The sequence below is a fragment of the Hyla sarda genome, chromosome 5, assembly GCF_029499605.1.
Source record: "Hyla sarda isolate aHylSar1 chromosome 5, aHylSar1.hap1, whole genome shotgun sequence".
NCBI lineage: Eukaryota > Metazoa > Chordata > Amphibia > Anura > Hylidae > Hyla > Hyla sarda.
In genome coordinates this window covers 32,956,454-32,979,374 of record NC_079193.1, presented here as the reverse complement: position 1 = coordinate 32,979,374, position 22,921 = coordinate 32,956,454, and the positions used below count along the sequence as shown (strand labels likewise).

At 46.5% G+C, this 22,921-nt stretch overlaps 1 protein-coding gene across 4 annotated transcripts in view; it reads right to left on the bottom strand.

Annotated features, from left to right (window-relative positions):
• Positions 1-22,921, bottom strand: part of STAM (signal transducing adaptor molecule) — a 222,722-nt gene that overhangs the window by 175,468 nt on the left and 24,333 nt on the right. For all 4 annotated transcript variants that reach the window (XM_056519191.1, XM_056519188.1, XM_056519190.1 and 1 more), the window contains exons 7-11: positions 19,130-19,316; positions 16,590-16,684; positions 13,871-13,959; positions 8,778-8,865; positions 5,363-5,417 (exon numbers count right to left, since the gene is read on the bottom strand). In XM_056519191.1, the coding sequence (XP_056375166.1) occupies positions 5,363-5,417; positions 8,778-8,865; positions 13,871-13,959; positions 16,590-16,684; positions 19,130-19,316 (514 nt within the window). The remainder of the gene's footprint in view (positions 1-5,362; positions 5,418-8,777; positions 8,866-13,870; positions 13,960-16,589; positions 16,685-19,129; positions 19,317-22,921) is intronic.

Here is a 22,921-nt window from a genome sequence, read left to right as displayed (position 1 = left end):
GCGACAGTAAACTGGGGTGGTAGAGAGGACCCTTGGAGAGCAGATCAGGGCGAACTGGAAGATGGAGTGGTACATCGCCGACCAGCCGAATTACGTTGGAGTATCACGCGCCTGGGCCAGTCTGGAGCCACCAGAATGGCGTGAATGCCCTCTGACTTGAGGTTCCTCAGAACCCTGGACAGGAGAGGGAGAGGCGGAAAGTTAAGGAAGACTGAAGGATGACCATGGGATAACAAGTGTGTCCACCACCAGAGGGTCTCGCGACTTCGCGACAAAGCAAGGAACTTTTCTGTTGTGGCTAGACGCAACAATATCCACATATGGGGTCCCCCAAAGATCGCAGCTCTGCGCAAATGCCTCCGGATGGAGAGACCACTCCCCCCCCCGGATCCGCGGAGGAGCGGCTTAGAAAGTCCGCTCCCCAACTCTCCACACCAGGAATGTGGCTCACGGAGAGGGTGGGAACTCCAAGATTCTGCTCTGGGCAGAGACTAGAGACCTCCTCTTTCACTGAGCGACTGCTGCCCTGGCATTCGATATATGCCACAGCCGTGGCGTTGTCCGATTGCATACGAACTGGATGACCCTGTAGGAGGATCTCCCAGTGGAGGAGGCAAAGAAAGATGGCACAAAGCTCCAGAAAATTGATGAGAAGGGGAGCGTCCTGAGGGGACCAGCGACGCGGGACCGTTAGGTCCTGAAACACACCTCCCCAACCCTGGTGACTTGCATCGGTTGTGACCACCTGTCAGTGGAGGGCAAGAAACGACCTCCCCTGGAGGAGGGGAAAGTGGTGCCACCACAGAAGAGACTGCCGAATTTGGAGATCCAGAGTAGACGGCGACTTGTCCCATCGGGTCAAGATGGACAGCTGGAAAGGGCGATCGCGGAACTGGGCGAAAGGGACCGCCTCCATGACCGCCACCATCCGGCCCAAAACCTCCATGCAGAAGCAAATTGGAACAAGAGAGGTGCGCCGTAGACTAGAGACACCCTCCTGCAGGGAGCGCTGCTTGTCCAATGGAAGACAAACACAAGCGGTTGCCGTGTCAAAAAGGAGACCCAGAAAGACAAGAGACTGGGAGGGAGACAGGTTGGACTTTTCCTGGTTGACCACCCAACCGAAGGCGGACAGTCTGTACCGTGAAATGACCAGGACGGTGCTTTGATCAAAAAGGTAAGCTAAGTGAGGACCATGATCCCCAGGCCCGAACGATGGCAATCACCACCGCCATGACTTTGGTGAAAACCCTGAGGGCCGTAGCTTGGCCAAAAGGAAGAGTAACAAACTGAAAGTGACCTGCAGGGACAGTGAAGAGGAGAAAACGTTGATGGGAGGGAAAATGGGGATGTGCAGGCATCTCGGATATCCACTGAAGAAAGAAACTCCCCCTGAACCATGGACGCCACCACGGAGTGGAGGGATTCCATGCGAAAAGGATGTAGCCGCAAATGGCGGTTGAGTAGCTTGAGGTCCAGAATGGGGCAGACAGAGCCCTCTTTCTTGGGGACGACAAAGAGTCAAGTAAAACCCCGAAAAATGCTCCCCTGGAGGAACAGGCACAATCACTCCCTGAGCGAGGAGAGTACTTAAAGCAACATGGAAGGCTGCCTCAAAAGAAGGGGAACAAGGAGGGCAGGATCGCAAGAAACAATCCCGGGGAAGGGAAGCGAATTCTATACAGTAAGCATCGGATATGACTTCCCAGACCCAGGAGTCCTGAACCTGCACTAGCCAAACGTCCCAGAAAAGTGACAGACGCCCTCTCACCCGAGAAGAGGATACAGGTGGGGGAGTCCCTTCAGGAGGAGAGAGGCTTATGGTTACCGGACCGTGAAATTGCCAGAAAGGTTGCCCGACTTTCAGGAAGGACATGCCTTGAAAGAAGGGGCTTTCCGAGATTGGGAGTGCACTTGCTTGGGAGGGCAACCCAATGCAAAGGACCGAAAGGGCCAAAAGGAAGCCGCCTTCCGACAGCAATCAGAGCGGCGAGATTTGTTCTGCAGCAGCAGAGAACTTTTACCTCCAGTAGCTTCACACAAAAAAATAATTTCCTCTAGGCGTTTCCTAAAGAGCAGAGAACGGTAACTCTGTTGGAGATTTCTTCGAAGCAGCATCTGCATCCCACGCCTTCAGCCATATTGAGCAACGAATCGCAACCAACTAACCTGAGGCAAAGGCTGTACATCGGGCTGACTCCAAAGATGCCAAACAGAGGAAGTCCCTGGCCTGAGAGAGTTGACGAGCGAGGTCTGCCAAGTCCTCCCGAGGGGCACCTGACAGGATGCCCTGCTATAGCAGAGATGCCCAAACCTAAACTGCCTTGGACACCCAAGCGGAAGAGAAGGTGGATAAAAAGGACAAACCTGCCGCTTCAAAGGCAAATTTTGACAAGTTCTTGATCTTCTTGTCTTCCAGATCCTTAAAGGATGCTGTGTCTGCCAGAGGCAGGGTCATAGATTTGGACAGACGAGAAACTGGAGGAGCCACTGCAGGTGGTGCTATCCACATGGAAACCAGATCCGGAGGAAAGGGGAATTGAGCTTGAATCTTCTTGGTTCTCTGGAAACATTTGTCCGGATGCTTCCAAGCCGCATCCAGTAAGGCGTCAAATTCAGCATGAGAACTGAAGGCCTTGGGGGAACGACGAGAGCAGCGAAAGGAAACTTCTGGATCAGGATCCGAAGTTCTTGGGTCCTCCAGATGAAAAGTGTCCCTGACGGCTGACACCAAGCTGTCCACCATATCAGACACGACAGAGTGGTCCTCATGATCCGAGGTGGATTTTGACCCGTCATCCACTTCTTCCCCTGGAGAGTGGGAGCGTGCGGTGGTAGCCTTAGACTGGGGTGTGTGAGACCTAGAACGAGGAGTCGGGGACCTGGGTTGGTAACCAGGTGAGCTGCTGGTGAACAGAAGCGTGACCTACGGGAAGAATGTCTAACCCGAACACGTGACTCTGGAGACAAGCCTGGCGAAACTACTTTAGGGCGCTTGAGAGAGCGCTGGGAGTAGGGGTCAGGAGAGACTGAGCGGGACTCCCTGTGGTTCGTGCGCAGGGAAGACCGCTCCAAAGCCACTGATTTTGAGACCTTAGCCAGGTCAGACTGGACATACTGACCAAAATCCGCCATACTCACCTAAGATGTCTTCAGCCAGCTATGGTCACCTGCATCATGTCAGGCTGAGAAAGCGGGACGAGCATTAATACAGATATGATTTGCACTGTTGCTTTGTTTGGCCTGCTTCCTATTGGTGTTATTGGTATGATTTTTGCACTCCACACACTACGTTAATTTGGCCCTATATAAGACTTCATCACCATTTAGGGAACATTTTTGGAGAAAGTAATGCAAAAAATACCTAAAATTAAAGGGGTACTCCGGTGGGAAATTTTCAAATCAACTGGTGCCAGAAAGTTAACAGATTTGTAAATGACATCCGTAAAAAAAAATAAAAAAAAAAATAAAAAATCTTAATCCTTCAAGTACTTAGCTGCTGAATGCTCTAAGGAAGTTGTGTAGTTCATTCCAGTATGTCCACAGTGCTCTCAGCTGCCACCTCTGTCCAAGTCAGGAACTATCCAGAGCAGGATAGGTTTGCTATGGGGATTTGCTCCTGCTCTGGACAGTTCCTGACATGACAGAGGTGGCAGCAGAGAGCACTGTGGTCAGACTGGAAAGAACTACACAACTTCCTCTGTAGTATACAGCAGCTGATAAGTACTGGAAAGGTTAAGATTTTTTAATAAAATAATTTACAAATCTGTATAACTCGGGAACCAGTAATTGTATTCCACCGGAGTACCCCTTAAAAATTCGGGTATTTGCATTTGTTTAACAGCGATTGGCTGGCGATTGAAAGACAGAGAAAGGCCACTCAGTTGTTACAAGTAATATGGACAGTTGCATCCAAGAGGCTTAACCACTGTTTACAGCTGTTGAAAAACTGCAACTCCCACTATGCTCAGGCAGCCAGATGCATAGGAGAGAGTTGTGGTTTTACAACAGCTGGGGGCACCCTGGATAGGAAACTCTGGACTAAACATCCGAGATCTCAGTTATTTCTGTCGTCAACCATTTGCACTTGTTTTAATTAAAGGGGCTGTCCCACAATGAACATGTATTACCTATTCACTGGATAGGAGATAAGTGTCTGTTTGCTGAGTTCCCACCCCTGGGACCCCCACAGTTCACAAGAACAGGCGTCCAACACAGCTATTTGAAAGGGGTGGAAGTCCAGCATGTACAGTGCTGCTCCTTTCCTAGTCTATGGAGCTGACAGGAGCCCGTAGTGATTGACACATAGATAGACAGGTTTCTGCCTAAAGTCTTGGAGCCACAAAATGTTGGAGCTGCAGTGTGGTCCGCAGAATGTGCAACTCTACATTACATGAACGGCCCATTAGTTTTAATATTACCCATGTAAAGCTTCAAGTGTTCCTGTCCTAATAAAAATAAAAACACAAAAAACATAATAAAGTCATAGACACATATCAAAAGTTTATGGGTTGGGGGGTCAAGTGTTCAGATCCTGGCCAATCAGTACAACTGTGTTTCCCAACCAGGGTGCCTCCAGCTGTTTCAAAACTACAACTCCTAGCATGCCTGGACAGCCTTTGGCTGGGAGTTGCAGTTTTCCAACAGCTGGAGGCACCCTGGTTGGGAAACACTGCAGTAGAGTGATTTGCCACGTGACTAGGGTGGACTCATAACGTAAGTCTATGGGGCTGCCCTGCTGCTCACAGACACAGAGAGTAGCGCACAACCCATAAAAACTTTTGACATGTACTTACTTTGACATGTCGAAAGTTTTTGTAATGATAGGTAAACTTTAATTTCCATGCAGTGACACCACAAGGAAAGTAAACACCTTGATGCTGTGTTGGGCATGTCACTGGCAAGAGACTCTGAACATCTTATTTGCAGGGGACCCTTCTAAGAAACATCGTCCCTAGCAGGCAGTTCCCCCCTTTAATCCCTTTTGGGTTTCATAATGGTTGGTTGATGTAAACTCATGTATGGGTATGTTCACACTGCGTAATCGGCGCGGAATTCCCTGCACTGAATCGCGCGTCTGAATTCACACATTAGTGTGAATGGATCTTCCGCGGACGCGTTCGCACATGGAATTTCAGCAGCGTACACAATTCAGCCGTTGAAATTAATCCATGCAATGAAAGAACATGTTAATTCTTCATGTGGACATCCACGAGCACTGCATAGCCGTCAATGGCGACGGCGCAGAGCCGCATGGTCCTACTGCCGAAGTGTTCTAGATGGAATCTGCGAGCGGAGATTCCGTCCAAATTACGCAGTCTGAACATACCCTTAGATTTCTGTGAACTGGCGAGACACCAACCTGTCAATGTCTTCCAGCTTTTCATCAATCATTGGCCCCATCTGGTGACACGCAGCTTTCAAATAAAACACAAAGCAAAAAGGCAACAGATCAGAAATTCAACTTCACTACATTCAGATATTACAAGAACATATGTTCCTATACAAACCAAATTTTATATATTTATTTGCAACTACTAGAAGAATAAAGATGGCACTATTGCGGTCAGAGACCTAGATAGATATGACCGGTCACTGCCTATAGGATGCTGTCCCTGCGGGAGACCAGGGTCCTTACCGCCTGCGAGTACAAGGGTGCTGGGAACCAGAAAGCCCAAAGTCATATTCCAAATTAAGGGTACGTTCAGACGAGCGGATTTTCGGTGCGTATTTCACTGCAGATCCGCCGCTGAAGGACCGCTGTATGCTGCCTTTACATGTGCCTGCTCGGAGCGGCAATACGCCACTACGTGCAGACACACTGCGATGTGCGAGTCGCCACGCGCAGGCGCAGTATACTCTAACATCGCGGCAGCTCTCGGCTTTGCTCATTGAGCAGGGGGAGTGGCCGCGATGTGTGCGCAAGTAAACCGCGCATGCGCGGTGACTCGCACATCGCTTCAGTGTGTCTGCACGTAACAGCGTATTGCCGCACAGAGCAGGCACATGTAAAGGCAGCATACAGAGGTCCTTCAGCGGCAGATCTGCGGCGTAAAATACGCTCGTCTGAAAGTACCGAAACACCAAGAAGAAACAGGTACCTGCACTCACCGCTTGGCTGCTGTAGCTCGACTCTTTGGGCTTGCATGGATGATCCGGTGTCAGACCCGTTGCAACGGATCATCCATGCAAGCCGGAGCAGTCGGGCTACAGCAGCCAAGCGGTGAGTGCGGGTACCTGTTTCTTCTGTGTTTATTTTTATATTTGTTTTTAGGTAGAATATTGCATTAAAGCGAATAGCGCCGTGTTCATATCAGACATGACAAATGACAGACAACGTGAATCTGAAAATGTCAGGAGCTTTGACAAATGGCCGCCATTATAGCCTGTCCAGGTAGCAGCAGAACCAAATACATCACCGCTCACCTGAACGCCTATCACTGATCTCAGAAGGCACCATACACATGTGCTATCAAGGGGGGGGGGGGACATGATACTATACTGACAGTTTCCTGGGACGTTAAGCTGTGCATAAACTAAGAAGTTTCCGGACAAAACTTTTCTAATATTTTGCAGGTGTTTAATGCTGTATGAAACGTGTATACAGGATCCAGTATAGAGTCGGCTGTCTCAGGAAGGCCACCTCATTAAAGGAAATAGAAAGAAAAAAGTTAAAAAGAGGGTACTCCAGCGGAAAAAAAAAAGGTTTTCAAATTAACTGGTGCCAGAAAGTTAAAAGGAAAACTGTCAGCTTGCTCCCCCTCGCACCAACCAGCGCTAGTGGCTGGTTGTGGGGGGAAAGTGATCAGTTTGATGCTTACCGTGCCCGGATCCATCCCGCCGTTCGGCTGAAATCTTCTGTATATGCTAATTAGGTGCTAACTCGCACAGGCGGGGTTACTGGTACACTGACGCTCAGCGCCGCCCAGCTCCTCAATATTCCTCCCTCCGCCCCTCCCTCTTCATTACAGAGTGGGGAGAAGAGTGAGAGGGAAGGGAGGAATATTGAGGAGCTGGGCGGCGCTGCGGACGAGTGGCGCTAACGTCAGTGTGCCAGTAACCCCGGCCTGTGCCAATTAGCACCTATTTAGCATATACAGAAAAGCGAAGATTTCGGCCGAATGGCGGGATGAATCCGGGCACGGTAGGCATCAAACTGATCAGCGTCCCTTGCACTACCAGCCAGTGCCGCTGGTTAGTGCGGGGGGGGGAGCAAGCTGACAGTTTTCCTTTAAATAGATTTGTAAATGACTTCTATTAAAAAATCTTAATCCTTCCAGTACTTAGCTGCTGTATGCTCCAGAAGAAGTTGTGTAGTTCTTTCCAGTCTGACCACAGTGCTCTCTGCTGCCACCTCTGTCCATGTCAGAAAATGTCAAGAGTAGGATAGGTATTTTATAGGGATTTGCTCCTGCTCTGGACAGTTCCTGATATGGACAGTTCCTGATATGGACAGAGGTGTCAGCAGAGAGCATTGTGGTCAGACAGGAAAGAACAACTCAACTTCCTTTAGAGCATACAGCAGCTGATAAGATTAAGCTTTTTAAATTGAAGTAATTTACAAATTTGTTTAACTTTCTGGCACCAGTTGATTTAAAAAAAAAAAAAAAAAAAAAAAAAAAAAAAAAGTTTCCACTGGAGGACCCCTTTAAAAGGTAGGTTTGCACATAAATAATTGGCTGTCAAGTCTTCTGCAGCCCAAATCCTGCTTGTGGATTTTCTGCTGAATTCCGCAAGCAGATTATGTTACTACCTATTGAAGTCAATGAGTAGCAACATAATCCACTTGCAGATTTTACGCTGCGGAAATTCCACATTCCACTTTGTTTTTTTTACCAATTAGAGTCAGATACTGACATAGGTTATGATTATTTCTATCCTGTTTATATAATTTTTTTCCTGCTTATATTATTATTTTTTTGTACATTATTATGGGGGCAGCCATCTTACCCAAGCTGTTTTTTAAGTGCATTTAAATATATGATCTACTGCAGGTACCATAGCCATAGACAACAATAGACAAAACTGTTCCATTGGCATGAATGAAAATGTGTCTGGGTGTGTTCTTTAAAGGAGTACTCTGGGGTAATACATATCTCCAGGCTGCCGGCATTTAAAAAAAAAAAGAAAAAAAAAATTAAGTGTACGTACCCGCCGCCTCTCCCCCGATGCCACCGTTAACTCACCTGACCTCTGCAGCAATAATCTTCCTGGTTGTCTGTGGTCAGAGAGTCACCGGCCACAGCGTTGTCCTGCCTCAGCCAGTGATAGACTGAGCGGTAGTGTGACATATTCTGCCCCGGCATCAGGACGAAGACCGGTGATGGGGCCAAATACGTTGCATTGCCACTCAGCCTATTACCGGCCAAGACAGGACATTGATGCAGCCCGTGATTCGCTACGCTGCCGTGTGAAGCTCCGACCACCAGCAACTAGGAAGAGGATCGCTGCGGAGGCCGAGCGGGTTATCGGAAGGAACCAGGAAAGCAACGGCAGGTAAGTACACTTTTTTTTTTTTTTTTTAATAATTATCCCAGAGTACTCCAACCATTTTAACCATTTCAGAGGACATTTAAGAGTGAGGGGAGACTTGTGAGCAATAGCTATCGTGTATTCTCTGTATTATCTATACACTGTCACCTTTCAGTGTAATCCTGGCCTGTGATTATACGGAGAAGACTGCTGGGAAATGATCTGTACAGAGCAGGAAGTCTCAGCTTAGTTTAGGTCTAGTGGCCAAAAAGGAAACTGCAAGATTTCAGGATTATCACAGTCACCTTCCAGATGAATGAGATCCGCTGCATCTGGAGACCCGTCAGTGGGATCCGCGCTCTGTAACATGTGCAGCAACTGATCCATTTTGTCCTGTCATGGGAAAATATACAAAATGGATGCACATCAGCAAATACGATCGCAAAGTATCAGCTGCTGTTATGATACACAGAAAGTTCTTTTCTTTTTGAATTTCCTTTCTGCCTGATCACAGTGCTCTCTGCTGACACCTCTGTCCATTTTAGGAACTGTCCAGAGCAGAATTATTTTTCTATGGGGGATTTGCTCCTACTCTGGTGTCAGCAGAGAGCACCATGGTCAGGCAGAAAGGACATTCCAAAAGAAACGAACTCCCTGTGGATCATAACAGCAGCTAATAAGTACTGGAAGGATTAAGATTTTTTAATAGAAGTCATTTACAAATCTGTTTAACTTTATGGCACTAGTTGATTTAAAGGCGTACTCTGGCGCAGACTACTCCTGCTCCGTCCTGCCCGGGCTGCTAAATAAATGTAAATAAACCATCACTCACCTTCCTGGGTTCCCGTGGAGCACCACTACAGCTGATCGGTCCTCCAGTCCATCCTCTTCATACTTCCGTGTGTAATGAAGCGTATTATGGGCCGAGGCAGAACATCGCGGCGGCCGGCGATAGGCTGAGCGCCATGTGACGCCTCGTTCACACGGAAGTATGAAGAGGATGGACCGGAGGACCGATCAGCTGTAGTGGCGCTCTGCGGGAACCCAGGAAGGTGAGAGATGGTTTACTTTCATTTATTTAGCATCCCGGGCAGGACGGAGCAGGAATACTCTGCACCAGAGTACTCCTTTAAAATAAATAAATAAATAAATAAATAAAAATGTTATCCACCGGAGTACCCCTTTAATGCAGTGCAGAGTGCAGCCTTCCAGACAGGATTTATAGTCTATGCAGTCAGGGATTTATTACCAAGAAATTGACAATGATTTAGGAAGTGAAGGAGAAATTCCCCAGATATCTACTAACAGAGGACGGATCTTGTGCCACCATCGTTCATATACACTGCACATACACTCGCTGTCTTCCTATTAACATAATAATAATGTAAGCTTTGATATAGCCTTAGGGTAATGAGTGATATCGTTGCCATATGGCAAAGCCGTATATTAAGTTAATGAGATCCTCTCGGCCTCCCTGTACCGGAGATTTACTCCTCAGCTCATCTGCATTGGGAGCGTTGGAGGAGAGATCTCTGCAAGGGAGAGACTGTAAGGCTGGCATGGAGGCAGCTGTTCGGAGAGGCACCAGGCTGAGACAACACACTAGGGCCTTTTGTCGGTTCTTTGTTTGATGCTATGTGCACATAAAGTATGTATATATTTTTGCACCATCCGTTAGCAACAAAGCTGGGAGGAAGGTGGGGTAATGCTGCTAAGAAAGCACTTCACATAGAATTACTACTTATAGACTACAGCAGTGTCTCCCAGCCAGGATGCCTAAGGCAGAGAGAGATAGGGAGAGAGACATATATACACACACACATATATATATATTAGCACCTCTATGCTATGTTTACATGATGTATTTCAAGAGTAAGGTGCTTCTATGGTGCTTTAAAGGGGTACAAAACTTTTTTTTTTTTTGTTTAAAATTAAATCAACTGGTGCCAGAAAGTTAAACAGATTTGTAAATCATAGTTTGTCTGTAGAAATATAGATATTAGGGCTCAGGGTTTGAGACAACTGGACAAGTAGTGTTTCAAGTAATATTTCAATTTATTAATTATATATAGTGTGACAATAGAAGATAAAATGTAAATAGCAGCAACTGCGTCTCACAGGGCCCTTGTGTAGGCGCAGCACCAACTATTAAACACTATAACATGTGTATAGTACAACATATAAAATATAAAAAAATTGTTATAAAAAAATATAAAAACCACCATAAACATGTATAGGGAGAGGGATCTGGGTGGGAAAGTCTTAGTCCATTCACAATAGTCAATTATCTCCTTTCTTAAAAAAGTCCTGCTAATATAGACAGATTCCGGTATTTTAGTAACCAATAGCAACCATAAGGTTAGTAACCCGTAGCAACCATTCAGATGAGTCCGGCTATCGTGGTAGTTAGCAATTCAACACTTTAGTAGAAGATATATTTGCTATTTGCAGACAATATTCAACGTAAAAAGCTAGTGTGCAGTCACTATTAATATGCATGTATATTTTTACGATACTTTGTATCTCACCGCTCCCGGACACTGATGCGCTGGACTTCACGGGGATGCAGCTAAGAATAAGTAATACTACTTAAGTTACTTATTCTTAGCTGCTGAAGAAAGGACTGAGACAGTCCTGAAACGCGTCCAGCGTCCCCCCAATACCTATTTAAACCACCAGTTCACTTGCCCTGCTCATTAAATAGCATTCCGATACCGGAAAATAAACTGTCAATCACCCGAGACCCGGTAAAGGAGACATCCGCGCCTCGCTGCCACGAGGACGCCACCGGCACATGTACGTTCTTACCCGCAGAACCGCTGCGACAACACCACCCGTAACTCACCATCTACCAGCATCACCACTGTGGGAGACGGCCGAGTCTCCGGTGATGCTGTCTCATGCCAAGACAGCTACTCAGTGCTAACACACTGCAGGATTTCACAGCGCAACAGGAGGAGATCGCAGCATCCCCGTGAAGTCCAGCGCATCAGTGTCCGGGAGCGGTGAGATACCAAGTATCGTAAAAATATGCATGCATATTAATAGTGACTGCACACTAGCTGTTTATGTTGAATATTGTCTACAAATAGCAAGTATATCTTCTACTAAAGTGTATAATTGCTAACTACCACGATAGCCGGACTCATCTGAATGGTTGCTACGGGTTACTAACCTTATGGTTGCCATTGGTTACTAAAATACCGGAATCTGTCTATATTAGCAGGACTTTTTTATGAGAGGAGATAATTGACTATTGTGGATGGACTAAGACTTTCCCACCCAGATCCCTCTCCCTATATATGTTTATGGTGGTCTCTATATTTTATATTTTTTTATAACAATTTTTTTATATTTTATATACTGTAAGATACACATGTTATAGTTTTTAATAGTTGGTGCTGCGCCTACACAAGGGCCCTGTGAGACGCAGTTGCTGCTATTTACATTTTATCTTATATTCTATTGTCACACTATATATAATTAATAAATTGAAATATTAATTGAAACACTACTTGTCCAGTTGTCTCAAACCCGGAGCCCTAATATCTATATTACTACAGACAAACTATAATTTGACACCTTGGGTATAGGTGTCTAATTAGGTAGCCCGGGTTTATTTGGTGGGTAGTCGGACAAGAGCCTCTCCAACTCCTCTATATTATAGATTTGTAAATCACTTCTATTAAAAAAATCTTAATCCTTCCAGTGCTTTTTAGGGGCTGTATACTAAAGAGAAATCCAAAAAAGAAATGCATTTTCTCTGTAGGATACAGCCCCTACAAAGTAGGGATCGACCGATATCGTTTTTTTAGGTCTGATACCGATAATCGGTGGAGGTTAGGGCCGATAGCCGATAACTTATACCGGAATATCGGTATAAGTTATCGGCTATTCATCCCCCCGCGACACCACTGCAGATCATTGATTTAAAGCGGGCGCTTTAAATCAGTGCACTGCAGTGGCTTTTGCGGTGCCATAGGCCGCCGCCACCACCCGCTTCTCTCCCCCTGCCTGTCCGGGGGTCCTGAGTCCTATCACCGCCACCGCTCCCCCCACCGCCGCACCGCTTTGCATTGCACCACCCACCGCACCGCCCTGGCCCCATTGCCTCCCCCATCCCCGGTTTTATAATTACCTGTTCCCGGGGCCCACTCTACATCTGGCTCCGGTGGCGTCCTCCTCAGCTGTCACTGTGCGCACTGACGGTGACGTCACGTCACTCGTCATTGCGCACAGCGTAATGCAGGACGCAGCAGGAGCCAGAAGTAGCGTGGGCCCTGGGAACAGGTAATTATAAAACTGGGGATGGGGGAGGCAATGGGGCCGGGGCGGTGCGACCCGGGGGGGGGCGGTCGCGGTGCGGGGCATTATCGGCAAGGTAATCGCCGATACCGATAATGCCCAAAATCGTGATTATCGGACGAACCGATAATCGGTCGATCCCTACTACAAAAGTACTAGAAGGATTAAGAATTTTTTTAATAGAAGTGATTTACAAATCTGTTTAACCTTCTGGCACCAGTTGACTTAAAAAAAAAGAAGAAAAAAAAAAATTTTTCTTCCACGGGAGTACCCCTTTAAAATACATACTGTGCCTCTACATTGTATTTCCCATTTCAGTACATTAAAGGAGTATTCCAGCCATAGACATCTAAAGCACAACTGTGATCATATTTTGACCCCCCCAGAGCACTTTTTTTGGTGTTCCAGATGATTATATGGTGCAGCCATACCTTTATTGCTGTTTGCTCTTCTTTTCTTACTATTAAAAACCTTTTATCCAAAAGTCAGGCAGTCGGATATGGGTGGCTTGGGGTTCGCCAAGCCCCGCCTATCCTGTCTTCCAGCGCTGGGACCGCTGTGTCTTACTACACAGTGCATCCACAGCGCATGTGCCCATCCTGTCGCATCCTGAATTGACAGAGCCCGCACTCGCTCCCAACGTCTATGCGCTCAGTGCGCATGTGCTGTACTAGAGGCAGTGAGCGGACGAGCGTGCACTGAGCACAGACGTCGGGAGCGAGCGCTCGCTCCGTCAATTCAGGATGCAGCGGCGCGCGCACATTAGAGCTGACGGGACGGGCACATGCGCTGTGGATGCACTGTACAGTAAGACACGGCGGCCCCAGTGCTGGAAGGGGTCGTGGCGGTAGAGCTTGGCAAACCCCAAGCCACGCCTATCCGACTATTCGTAAGAAAAGAAGAACAAACAGAAATAAAAGGTATGGCTGCAGTCACCTTATAATCATCTGGAACACCATTATAGTGGTCTGGGGGGGGGGGGGGTCAAAATATGATGACAGTTGCGCTTTAATATCAATTGAAAAACGCTGCACAGCCCACCAATATATCGAATTGTGAATTGTATGTGATCTCCGCACACAGTCAGGTCTACCTCATCGATATATACAGGCTCTGGCTCCGGTTCTATGGTTTCCACTTGGACTTCATCACTAAACTGCACAGTTTTCTTCTCAGTCTTCACTATGGAAAATAAATAATAAACCATTAGATACAAAGAAAGAATAGAAGCGCATATCACCCATTGAAAATATAAGAAATCCTATGTGGTACTGCATCCATAACCCAACAGATCTACGTACAGGTTATTGTCACTTCAGATCTATCATAAGTCTTTAGTGAGCAATGGGGGGACTAAAAAATAAATAAATAAATTTGTCCATTGGTCTTAAAAACACATGGCGGACACATGGGCCTTGTCATGGCTGATGGGAGACTTACAATCGATAGGCACACAGATTACATTGTGGGTATAGGGTGACGGAGGGAGCCATCCTTAACCACTTAGATGCATAGTCCTTATTGACTGCAGCATTTAAGGGGAGGTTAATGGGTCAAATAGCAGAGATTTGCATTATCTCTGATTCTAGCCATAATAGCCAACAGCTGCTGGTGATGATGATGATGATGTGCGCACCGTTTATGTGTCCACACCAGCGCAGTGACCTACTACTTTGGCATGGAGTGTTGGAACATCCCAGTTCGTAATGTTACAGTGCACCTAAATCTTTACCGCCTTAGTATGATTATATCTTAGCCTAGGATTAAAATTAAATTATTTTTTTTTTTTAACCAATTCTAATATATTCAGATTAATAAGGAATTGCATAAAATGGGCACAGTGGGGGATATTTACTATTACTGCCTAATATCTAGACCAGGGTGCCTCCAGCTGTTGCAAAACTTCAGATCCCAGCATGCCGGGACATCCAAAGGCTGTCCGGGCATGCTGGGATTTGAAGTTTTGCAACAGCTGGAGGCACCCTGGTTGGGAAATCTTGTACTATACAATCAGGATGCCTTTTTACCACCTATTAGTTGGCTTACATTACGCCAATGTTTTTGGTTCCTCACAGTTTGCACAACTGGCTCACAGGGTCACATTTCAAGCCCACTTTGTGTCTGGGCACACTGCAGATGAACAGTGTTAGGCGTATCCTGTACATTTAAGTGGCATATTTAAAAAAATATATATAATTTCAGCAAATTTTAGCTAAATGTGATTTCTGATATCACGCAAAAATGGAACGTGAATAAGACTTTTCAGATTTTTATTCCTATCCACTCTGATGCGATAGATATTGGCGAGCAATGACCTATAAATTGGGGCGGCATTTTCTGCAGCCAACTGGCTTGATAGCTGCACATCACAACAACGGCAGGGATCCAGTATAACCATAACGCCGCTGCTACCCATCTGATCAGGGGTCACCGGTCGGCAGTGTAGGATATACATTACACATGTTAGAGAGACAGGACATCATTTGTCCCTGGGACAGGTGCCATACCAATGTGTACTCAATGTGAATGCTTATTCATTATCACAGCATTATTTGCTTAAAGGAGAAGTGTCATGTCCGATCAGTACAGAAAAACTCATCCCCAATCGGCAGGATAGGGAATATGTTTTAGATCAGGGGGGGGTCCGATCGCTGGGTTTCCCCTGCGGATCTCCTGTAAGGAGCCCCATCTCTCCCACAGATTGGTGTGTCACAATCCCCGCCCGCAACGGGGGCTGCCACGCCCCCTCCATATATCTCTATGGGAAAACTGAAGATAGCCGAATGGCTCTCCCATAGAGCTATATATAAGGGGTGTGGCATCTAGCCCTCATATGGGTCTGTAGGTGCAAAATTGAAAGCGTTCTGATTTTTAGAAGGTGAAATGGAAAATGTGGTCCTTAAAAAGGAAAAAACTGTCAGCTTGCTCCCCCTGCACTAATTAGCGGTACTGGCTGGTAGTGCGGGGGACGCTGATCAGTTTGATGCTTACCGTGCCCGGATCCACTGCGCCGTTCGGCCCTAATCTTCTATTTTCAGTATATGCTGCTTACGTGCTAACTTGCACCGGCCGGGCTAACTGGCACTCTGACATCAGAGTTTCTGGTCGCAGCGCCGCCCAGCTCATCAATATTCCTCCCCTCTCTTCATTACAGAGTAGGGAGAAGAGGAAGAGGCGGAGGGGGGGAGGAATATTGATGCCAGTTAGCACCTCATTAGCATTTACCGAAAATCGAAGATTACGGCCAAACGGCGCGGCATATCCGGGCATGGTAAGCATCAAACTGATCAGCATCCCCCGCACTACCACTGGGTAGTGTGGTGGGGGGGGAAGCAAGATGACAGTTTTTCTTTAAGGGGCTAATTCCAGCAAAGGGGTACTCTGCTGCTCAGTGTTTGGAACAAACTGTTCCCAAGGCTTGAACCGGGAGCTCGTGACATCATAGCCCTACCCACTAATGTCACGCGCTGCCCCCTCAATGCAAGTCTGTGGGAGGGAGTGGGACGACCTCCCATAGACTTGCATTTGGGGGGGGGGGGGGGGACCGTGACATCATGAGGGTGCGAGGCTATGACGTCACGAGCTCCCGGCACCAGCGTTCGGAACAGTTTGTTCCAAACACTGAGCAGCGGAGTACCCCTTTAGTGCGATTCATAGCTATAGATGGCACTTCACTCTGGAAATAATTCTGGAGCCTCTTTCCTAGGCCTCTGCTTTGTGCCGTTCCTGTTATTCCTCCCAGAAACGTACAACCCAACATTGTCAGTGGGGTTAGTGCCTATACACAAATATATGAAGGAAAAACTACTCACTCATCTCTGGCTCTGCCGTCAGGTCTGCAGTGACAAAGTTTGAGGGAAATAATCCAATTCCTTCACTCGTCTCTCCTTTCCACCAGTTCGGGTCACTGAAATAACATGTACACATTAAATGCCATCTGTCTGATGTTTTCTTATTGTTATCGGGGCTTCTTGAGCCCCACATATTGGACATTGCTATCGGTGAGGAATAATAACACTTTCCCACATCTATATTATAGCGATGTGCGATTAGACTCTCTCAGTGGTGCAGCCTCACCCTTTGGGCCTGAAAACTTGAAACAGCCCGATTTATTTTAGATCCATTAAAAGCATGCAAAAACAAAATTACCACAGCTATCTGAGAAGGGTTATACAGTGGTCCTTTAAATATTATCACCAAACATTAGAGACCAAAAGTAACGAGTTATAACAAACATGAAATCTTTATTGAAAAATACGACACTCTGTGCTACCGTTTTACCTCTCCATTTATATATGTATTTTATGTGGGTTTTATGTTGTATTTTTCAATAAAGATTTCATTTGTTATAACTCGTTACTTTTGGTCTCTAATGTTTGGTGATAATATCCATTAAAAGCATGCAAAACAAATGCCACATAGCAAAAGGCAGCTTGACGTGTTTCGGGGGGTGACCCCTTAGTCATAAGCGATTGTGAATACTGAACAGTGCCTTCTAAAAAAAAAAAAAAAAAAAAAAAGCTACTTTAGAAGGGTCTGTTCAGTTTTCTCAAATTCAAAAATGATTTTACATGCATTTTGTCTTCCACTGCAAAGACATGAAGCGCTGGTTCTATGTAGCTTGTTTCCAAGAAGGAAACAAATACCTTGTCAGTATACTATAGACTTCCTGAATAGGAGACCCCTGGCCGTCAGACTGCAAGGGCAACAAACAGTAGGAAATGGCTTATCCTTCTGTATGATGACCGCAGCAATGTCAAAAGTTCACTGAAACTCAAGCTACATTTAGGATCAGTACAAAATAAGAATTATGGCCGGTTCATGGGCTCGACATAATTATCTATCTCCAAAAGTATTAAAAAAGGAGGAAGCCCCGCTGTACAGTTCCTATTGTAAAGAATAGGGTCAGCACAGCAAGTGTCCCATACTGGATGTGAACAGCTTGATATGGACGCTGAGGTCAGATTCACACAATGCAGGTCATAGTCCCCCTGCATTGAACATATTTCAGGCTATTTCATAGCACTATACAAACTGTGGCCCATATATCAGAATAGAATCCCCTTGACTGTTTAACCCTTGCACAGCTCCCACCAGTCCACCTGGCTATGCAGGAAACTGCAGGTGAATGTGACTGGCTGCAGTTTTCAGCACAGCTGGGTTGTGAGGTGATTGAAGGGATGCAGCACTATACTGGCACTGGAGGGAGTAAAACTTTTTTAAGATGGGAATATCCTTTTTGAGCTTGCCTGTAATTTCTAAAGTTTATTTTTATTTTGTTAAACCTGCATGGCTTTGTTAGATTAAAGGGGTACTCCAGGGAACTAAACACATAGCCAATCCTTTCCCGCTCCCCAACCTATGACTTTGTTTAAATATCATTCATTAGCTATATATAGAGCAGTTTCCCTCTCTCAGCTGTCACTTACATGCAGCAAGTGAGAGAAAAATCATAATTTTCAGATCCACCTTGTCTCCTCAGTGAGACTAGCCCCCTCCCTTCAGGACGACACCACCTGATTTCTGTCTGATTTCTGTTTGGTCTAGAGCCCTGGCTGTACAGCCACATCTCCCCTTCCCCTCCCCTCTCTGTGTGAGAGCTTGTGAGCTGTGAGAGAAAAGTAGTGAAGATTCTCAGTCACAAATGAGCACATAGCTGCTTTTCCCCCACCCCCTGTGTAGATCTAATCACTGATTGCTGCCATTCAGAGCACAGCATGCTTTATTGCTGGAGGTAGGATAGTCTAAACGAAAAGACTTGTACAAGTGTGTGTGTGTGTGTGCGCTACAGTGTAAGCAGTTGGCTGACAGCCATTACAACAAAGCTGCACTGACTTCTGGGAGTTATAGTCTTTAGGACTTGTATTTAGGAGACATCAGGGGCCAAAAGAGCTGCAAAAACCACATGGATAACTACAGAGGACACAGAACAGGTATTGTGGTGGCTTTGGGGCATTTTTATGTTTCCTCCATGGAGTAGCCCTTTAATCCTTCATAGTAGTGACAAGGCTATTTTAGTGCTCTTCCTGTTATTGAGCCCCCTTAATGGTGCACATTGACTTAATTCTCTCCATTTCATGTGACTGGACCAGAGGTGGAATGTTTTCCAGTAGCACATACACAGGCCTTTCCTCCTTTAGTTGTCTGGAAAAACCACAGATTCCCTCTTTGCTATGCTATAGTGCAGGTCTGTACACTGTACTAAACAGGTTGCACTGTGCTGGTGGCAATGAAAAGCACAGTACTATAAATAGCATGAGATGCAAGATAGGGTTACTAAAGTATAGAAACAGCAGCACAGCAAGGAAAGGGTTACACTGTACTGAGCTGCTGCTCCACACACAGGACCCACCTGTCATCCAGGACAGTGACTATTTCACCAGCTTTAAACGTCAGCTCATTGTCTTCGGCAGCTTCAAAGTCGTAGATGGCCTGCACCTTCCGGCCTTCAGGCTTATGACTGGTCAGGTAGCTTGTGCTTGGGTAGAGACTGGACACTGCACCTGGTTGTTTCTGTTCCTTCAATGATAATTCAATTGCTAAAATAAAATAGGAGAGATAGTCAGCACTCTATTACAGCAGTAAACTTCAGTATAACTGAAAACTCCCAACAAATTTACCAAGAAGTCAACATTCACTAATCTTGTAACAGAGGAAAGCGCTGGTAATTTTGAGCCCATGCCTACCCTGTGCAGCAGGTAACAGATGTAACAGGGTATGCGTCTTGTTGATGAAACTGGCTTTTCTCAATAAATTTTCCAACAGGAAAAGAAGAAAAGATGAGACTTTTATAAAAGAAAATATTGCACTCAACCTTGACCCAACCTTTATGTTGGAAAAAGTAGAGCTAATGGTTCATAAATATACGACTTGGTCTAAACACCAGAGTCTACATCCCGAAAAATAGCCAAAATAAAGTAACAAATCTCTGCTTACCAACATACAGTACATGAAAAACAAACTGCCTGCTTGTAGGCACCACTAGGGGGAGCTCAGGTGAATCGATACATCTATTATTCATTGCAGCATTAGCCATATAAATCTCTTCACAACAAGCTACAGAAAAATACTGGGGCTTAGCTTTACTACCTGAATCCTCTTGTTGACGGGCGGTGAAATGGCACGTTATATTGATGGTTTGAAAGGAACATCTTCTGTGCCGTACAATTCTGCCTCAAAGTGTACCTACAAAGTTGGTAGGGTTGGTGGGCCAGACCACTGGGACCGAAGTGATGGCCGACATACACCCTCTATGCATCTCTATGGGATAGAGATACAGATTCATGTATCTCCAGCTCTCCCATAGAGATACAAGTAGGGGTGTGTTGACCATCGCTTTCTGCAAGGTTCGACAGTCTCCTTGCATGGAGTGAAGATCGCTCCAGGCAGGAGGAGAGCTGGGCCCGGGCAGGAGATTGTGGTGGTCCCAGCAGTCGTACCCCCCGTGATCAGACACTTATCCCCCCATCTAAAGGATTGTGGATAAGTTTTCCTGCACCACAGTACTTTACAAAACAACCTTACTGGATCCACTTCACATTTGACTCCAGATTCCGCCCTTCTCTGTGTCATACAGTACGTGGATCTGTGCTTGTGTTGGTGTTAAAAAGCTGTGTCCCCCATCACACTGCTGGCTTGTTTTTGGAAACTGGGTTCTCTCTGTTTCGTGGCCTCTCTCAGACTACAATCCCCAGGATCCTTTGTTTCAACTTGAGGTGACTTATCACCCTGCCACACATTGGTGGCCCCACCCATTGCAGCACAGCACAACCTGACACACAAGCTGTGGATCTGTGTGATGATGAATGCACGCACATGTTCGCCGGTAAAGTCATCAGTGGGCTGGCTTCAAATACAACAGACAAAGCAGCCAAGCCCCCTTTTAGCACCTGACTAAATCCCAGAATAAACCTTATATTTTTTATTCTAAGTATCCACTTCACTGTCTGGATTTAATTGCCATTTTTATCCCTGGACTTGTTTCAAGATGTTTGAATTCCAGATTTATCTTGTTACTGTATAGTTAGAGTGAAATGCTTAAAGAAACAAAATTGTAATTGAAATTAATAAGACAAAACCTAAGTAAAAAAAAAAAAATGATCTGTTAATAAAAAATAAAATGATTTAGATCGAAAGCAGGGCCTCCAAACAGGCATTTAGGTGATGACTTTAAATCAACCAACCATCAGGCACAAAGAATCGGAGATACTCTTTAAAGGGGTACCCTGCCGGAAGACATCTTATCCCCTATCCAAAAGGATAGGGGGATAAGATGCCTAATCGCAGGAGACCCGCCACTGGGGACCTCCGCGACCTCCGGTGCTGTACCCCAGACATCTGGTGCACGGAGCGAACTCCGATCCGTGCCGGATGACTGGCGACTACAGCCGCCACACCCACTCCATTCAGGTCTATGGGAGGAGGCATGACGGTTACGTACTAACCATCACACCCTCTCCCATAGACAAGAATGGAAGGGGTGTGGCGTGACGTCACAAACACAAAAGCTCCAAGCTTCCATGTTCTGGATGCCGCCGCTGCTGGCCAGGAAAGAGGAAGGATGGATGGAGACTGGCTGCGGAGAGGCCTGGTGCAGAAAATCGATCAGATTAAATTTAAGTTAAGTAGAGTAATCCGGATGACCGAGTGATCCACGAAGGAGGAGACTGAAGGAATAAAGGCCAAAAAGGGAGCGGAATGCCCTGAAAAGGGGCACTCCAGAACACTGGAGTGTCCGACATGGGAAACGGAGGTTCCAGAGTCGCCAAGAAGATACACTTGTAGAGTAAACCAAACGTCCGCGAAACGCTCCGGGTGACAAACTTCTACGTCTATCAAGAAGTGCAGTACAGAAAGACCACCCACAAACAGGACCACGGAGAAGTGGGGGCAGGAGAGCTAACCTGCCTGAGACCACAACCATCACTAAGGCCCAAAGAACCAGGAGGGCCAACCTAGAAAAGAAGACATGCCACAGCATACTAGGATAGTGTCCAAGACAAGGAGATTAACCAGACATGGACCCCAGAGGAGGAAACAAAAGGGAAGGTTACTCCAGAAGACTGTAGTGTCAGTGTAGCGCAACTGACACAGACAATGAAGGAGGAACAAACCCCTCCAGGGAGATTGCACCGAGGAAGGAGGAGAGCAATGGCAGGACCCAAACAACAGACTGTGCTAGACCGGCTGTCGCTGAGCCATACATAAGGGCATCAACTCCTCCAACGGAGGAGAGAGCCAAGTCTGTATGAACAGCAGTTGATAACCAAGAAACAGGAAGAGAGCCATGCTGCAAAAGGGCACATCTCAGCTGATTGCTTTCAGCATAAAACTAGGGCCCAGCCAGGTACCCCTCCTATATAGAGGAGGGAAAAACAAGGGGTGGTCGCTATGAAACCCAGGCTCAGACCATGCCAAGCTCCCTGATCCCCGTACCCCTGTTGAAGGGGGATGATCAAAGTGCGCCAGGCACTATAGGAGCAGTTAATTACCGCCTGAAGGAAAGAGGGCAAAGTACTGGGTGGACATAGTCCCCAGGAACCCTGCAACAACATATCAAGGAATAGAGGAGCCAATTTGAGTCCTGACTATGAATGGAAGAAGCACACACGCACACAAAGCGTTGAGGGGAACACCTAAACGTGGTGTAACCGTGGACCAGAAGGGCATCAGAGTCATTCCCTAAGGAAACAGTTTCTGAACCACCCTGCACAGGAATCGAGGACAGATACCTGGAGGCATGGGGGGGCTGAGCCCACTGTCGTCCCATCATGCCCCATGCCAGAGCAGAGGAGTTCGACCTCCTAAACCTGTGGAAGCAAGATCACAGGAAGGCCGGAGGCACACCCCAAAGAAAAAAAGGGAAGGTGGACTCTACACGTGCACAGTGGCCTAGCGTATGTAGGGACACAGACGTGGTTATCAATAGATGAGGACATTCAAAAATCCGGCAGCATGGTGTCACAACCATGCACCTAGCAGACCAACATTGCCCCTTAGAAAGGGGAACAGAGTGCTGCTCTTTCTGCAAAAGTACAAGGAACCTGCAGGAAACGCCCACACCCCAGCTTCAGGACTGCTGTCACGGACGCAAGGGATGAAGGATATATGTGGAGCAGGAAAATGCAGACAGTCTGACCAGCAA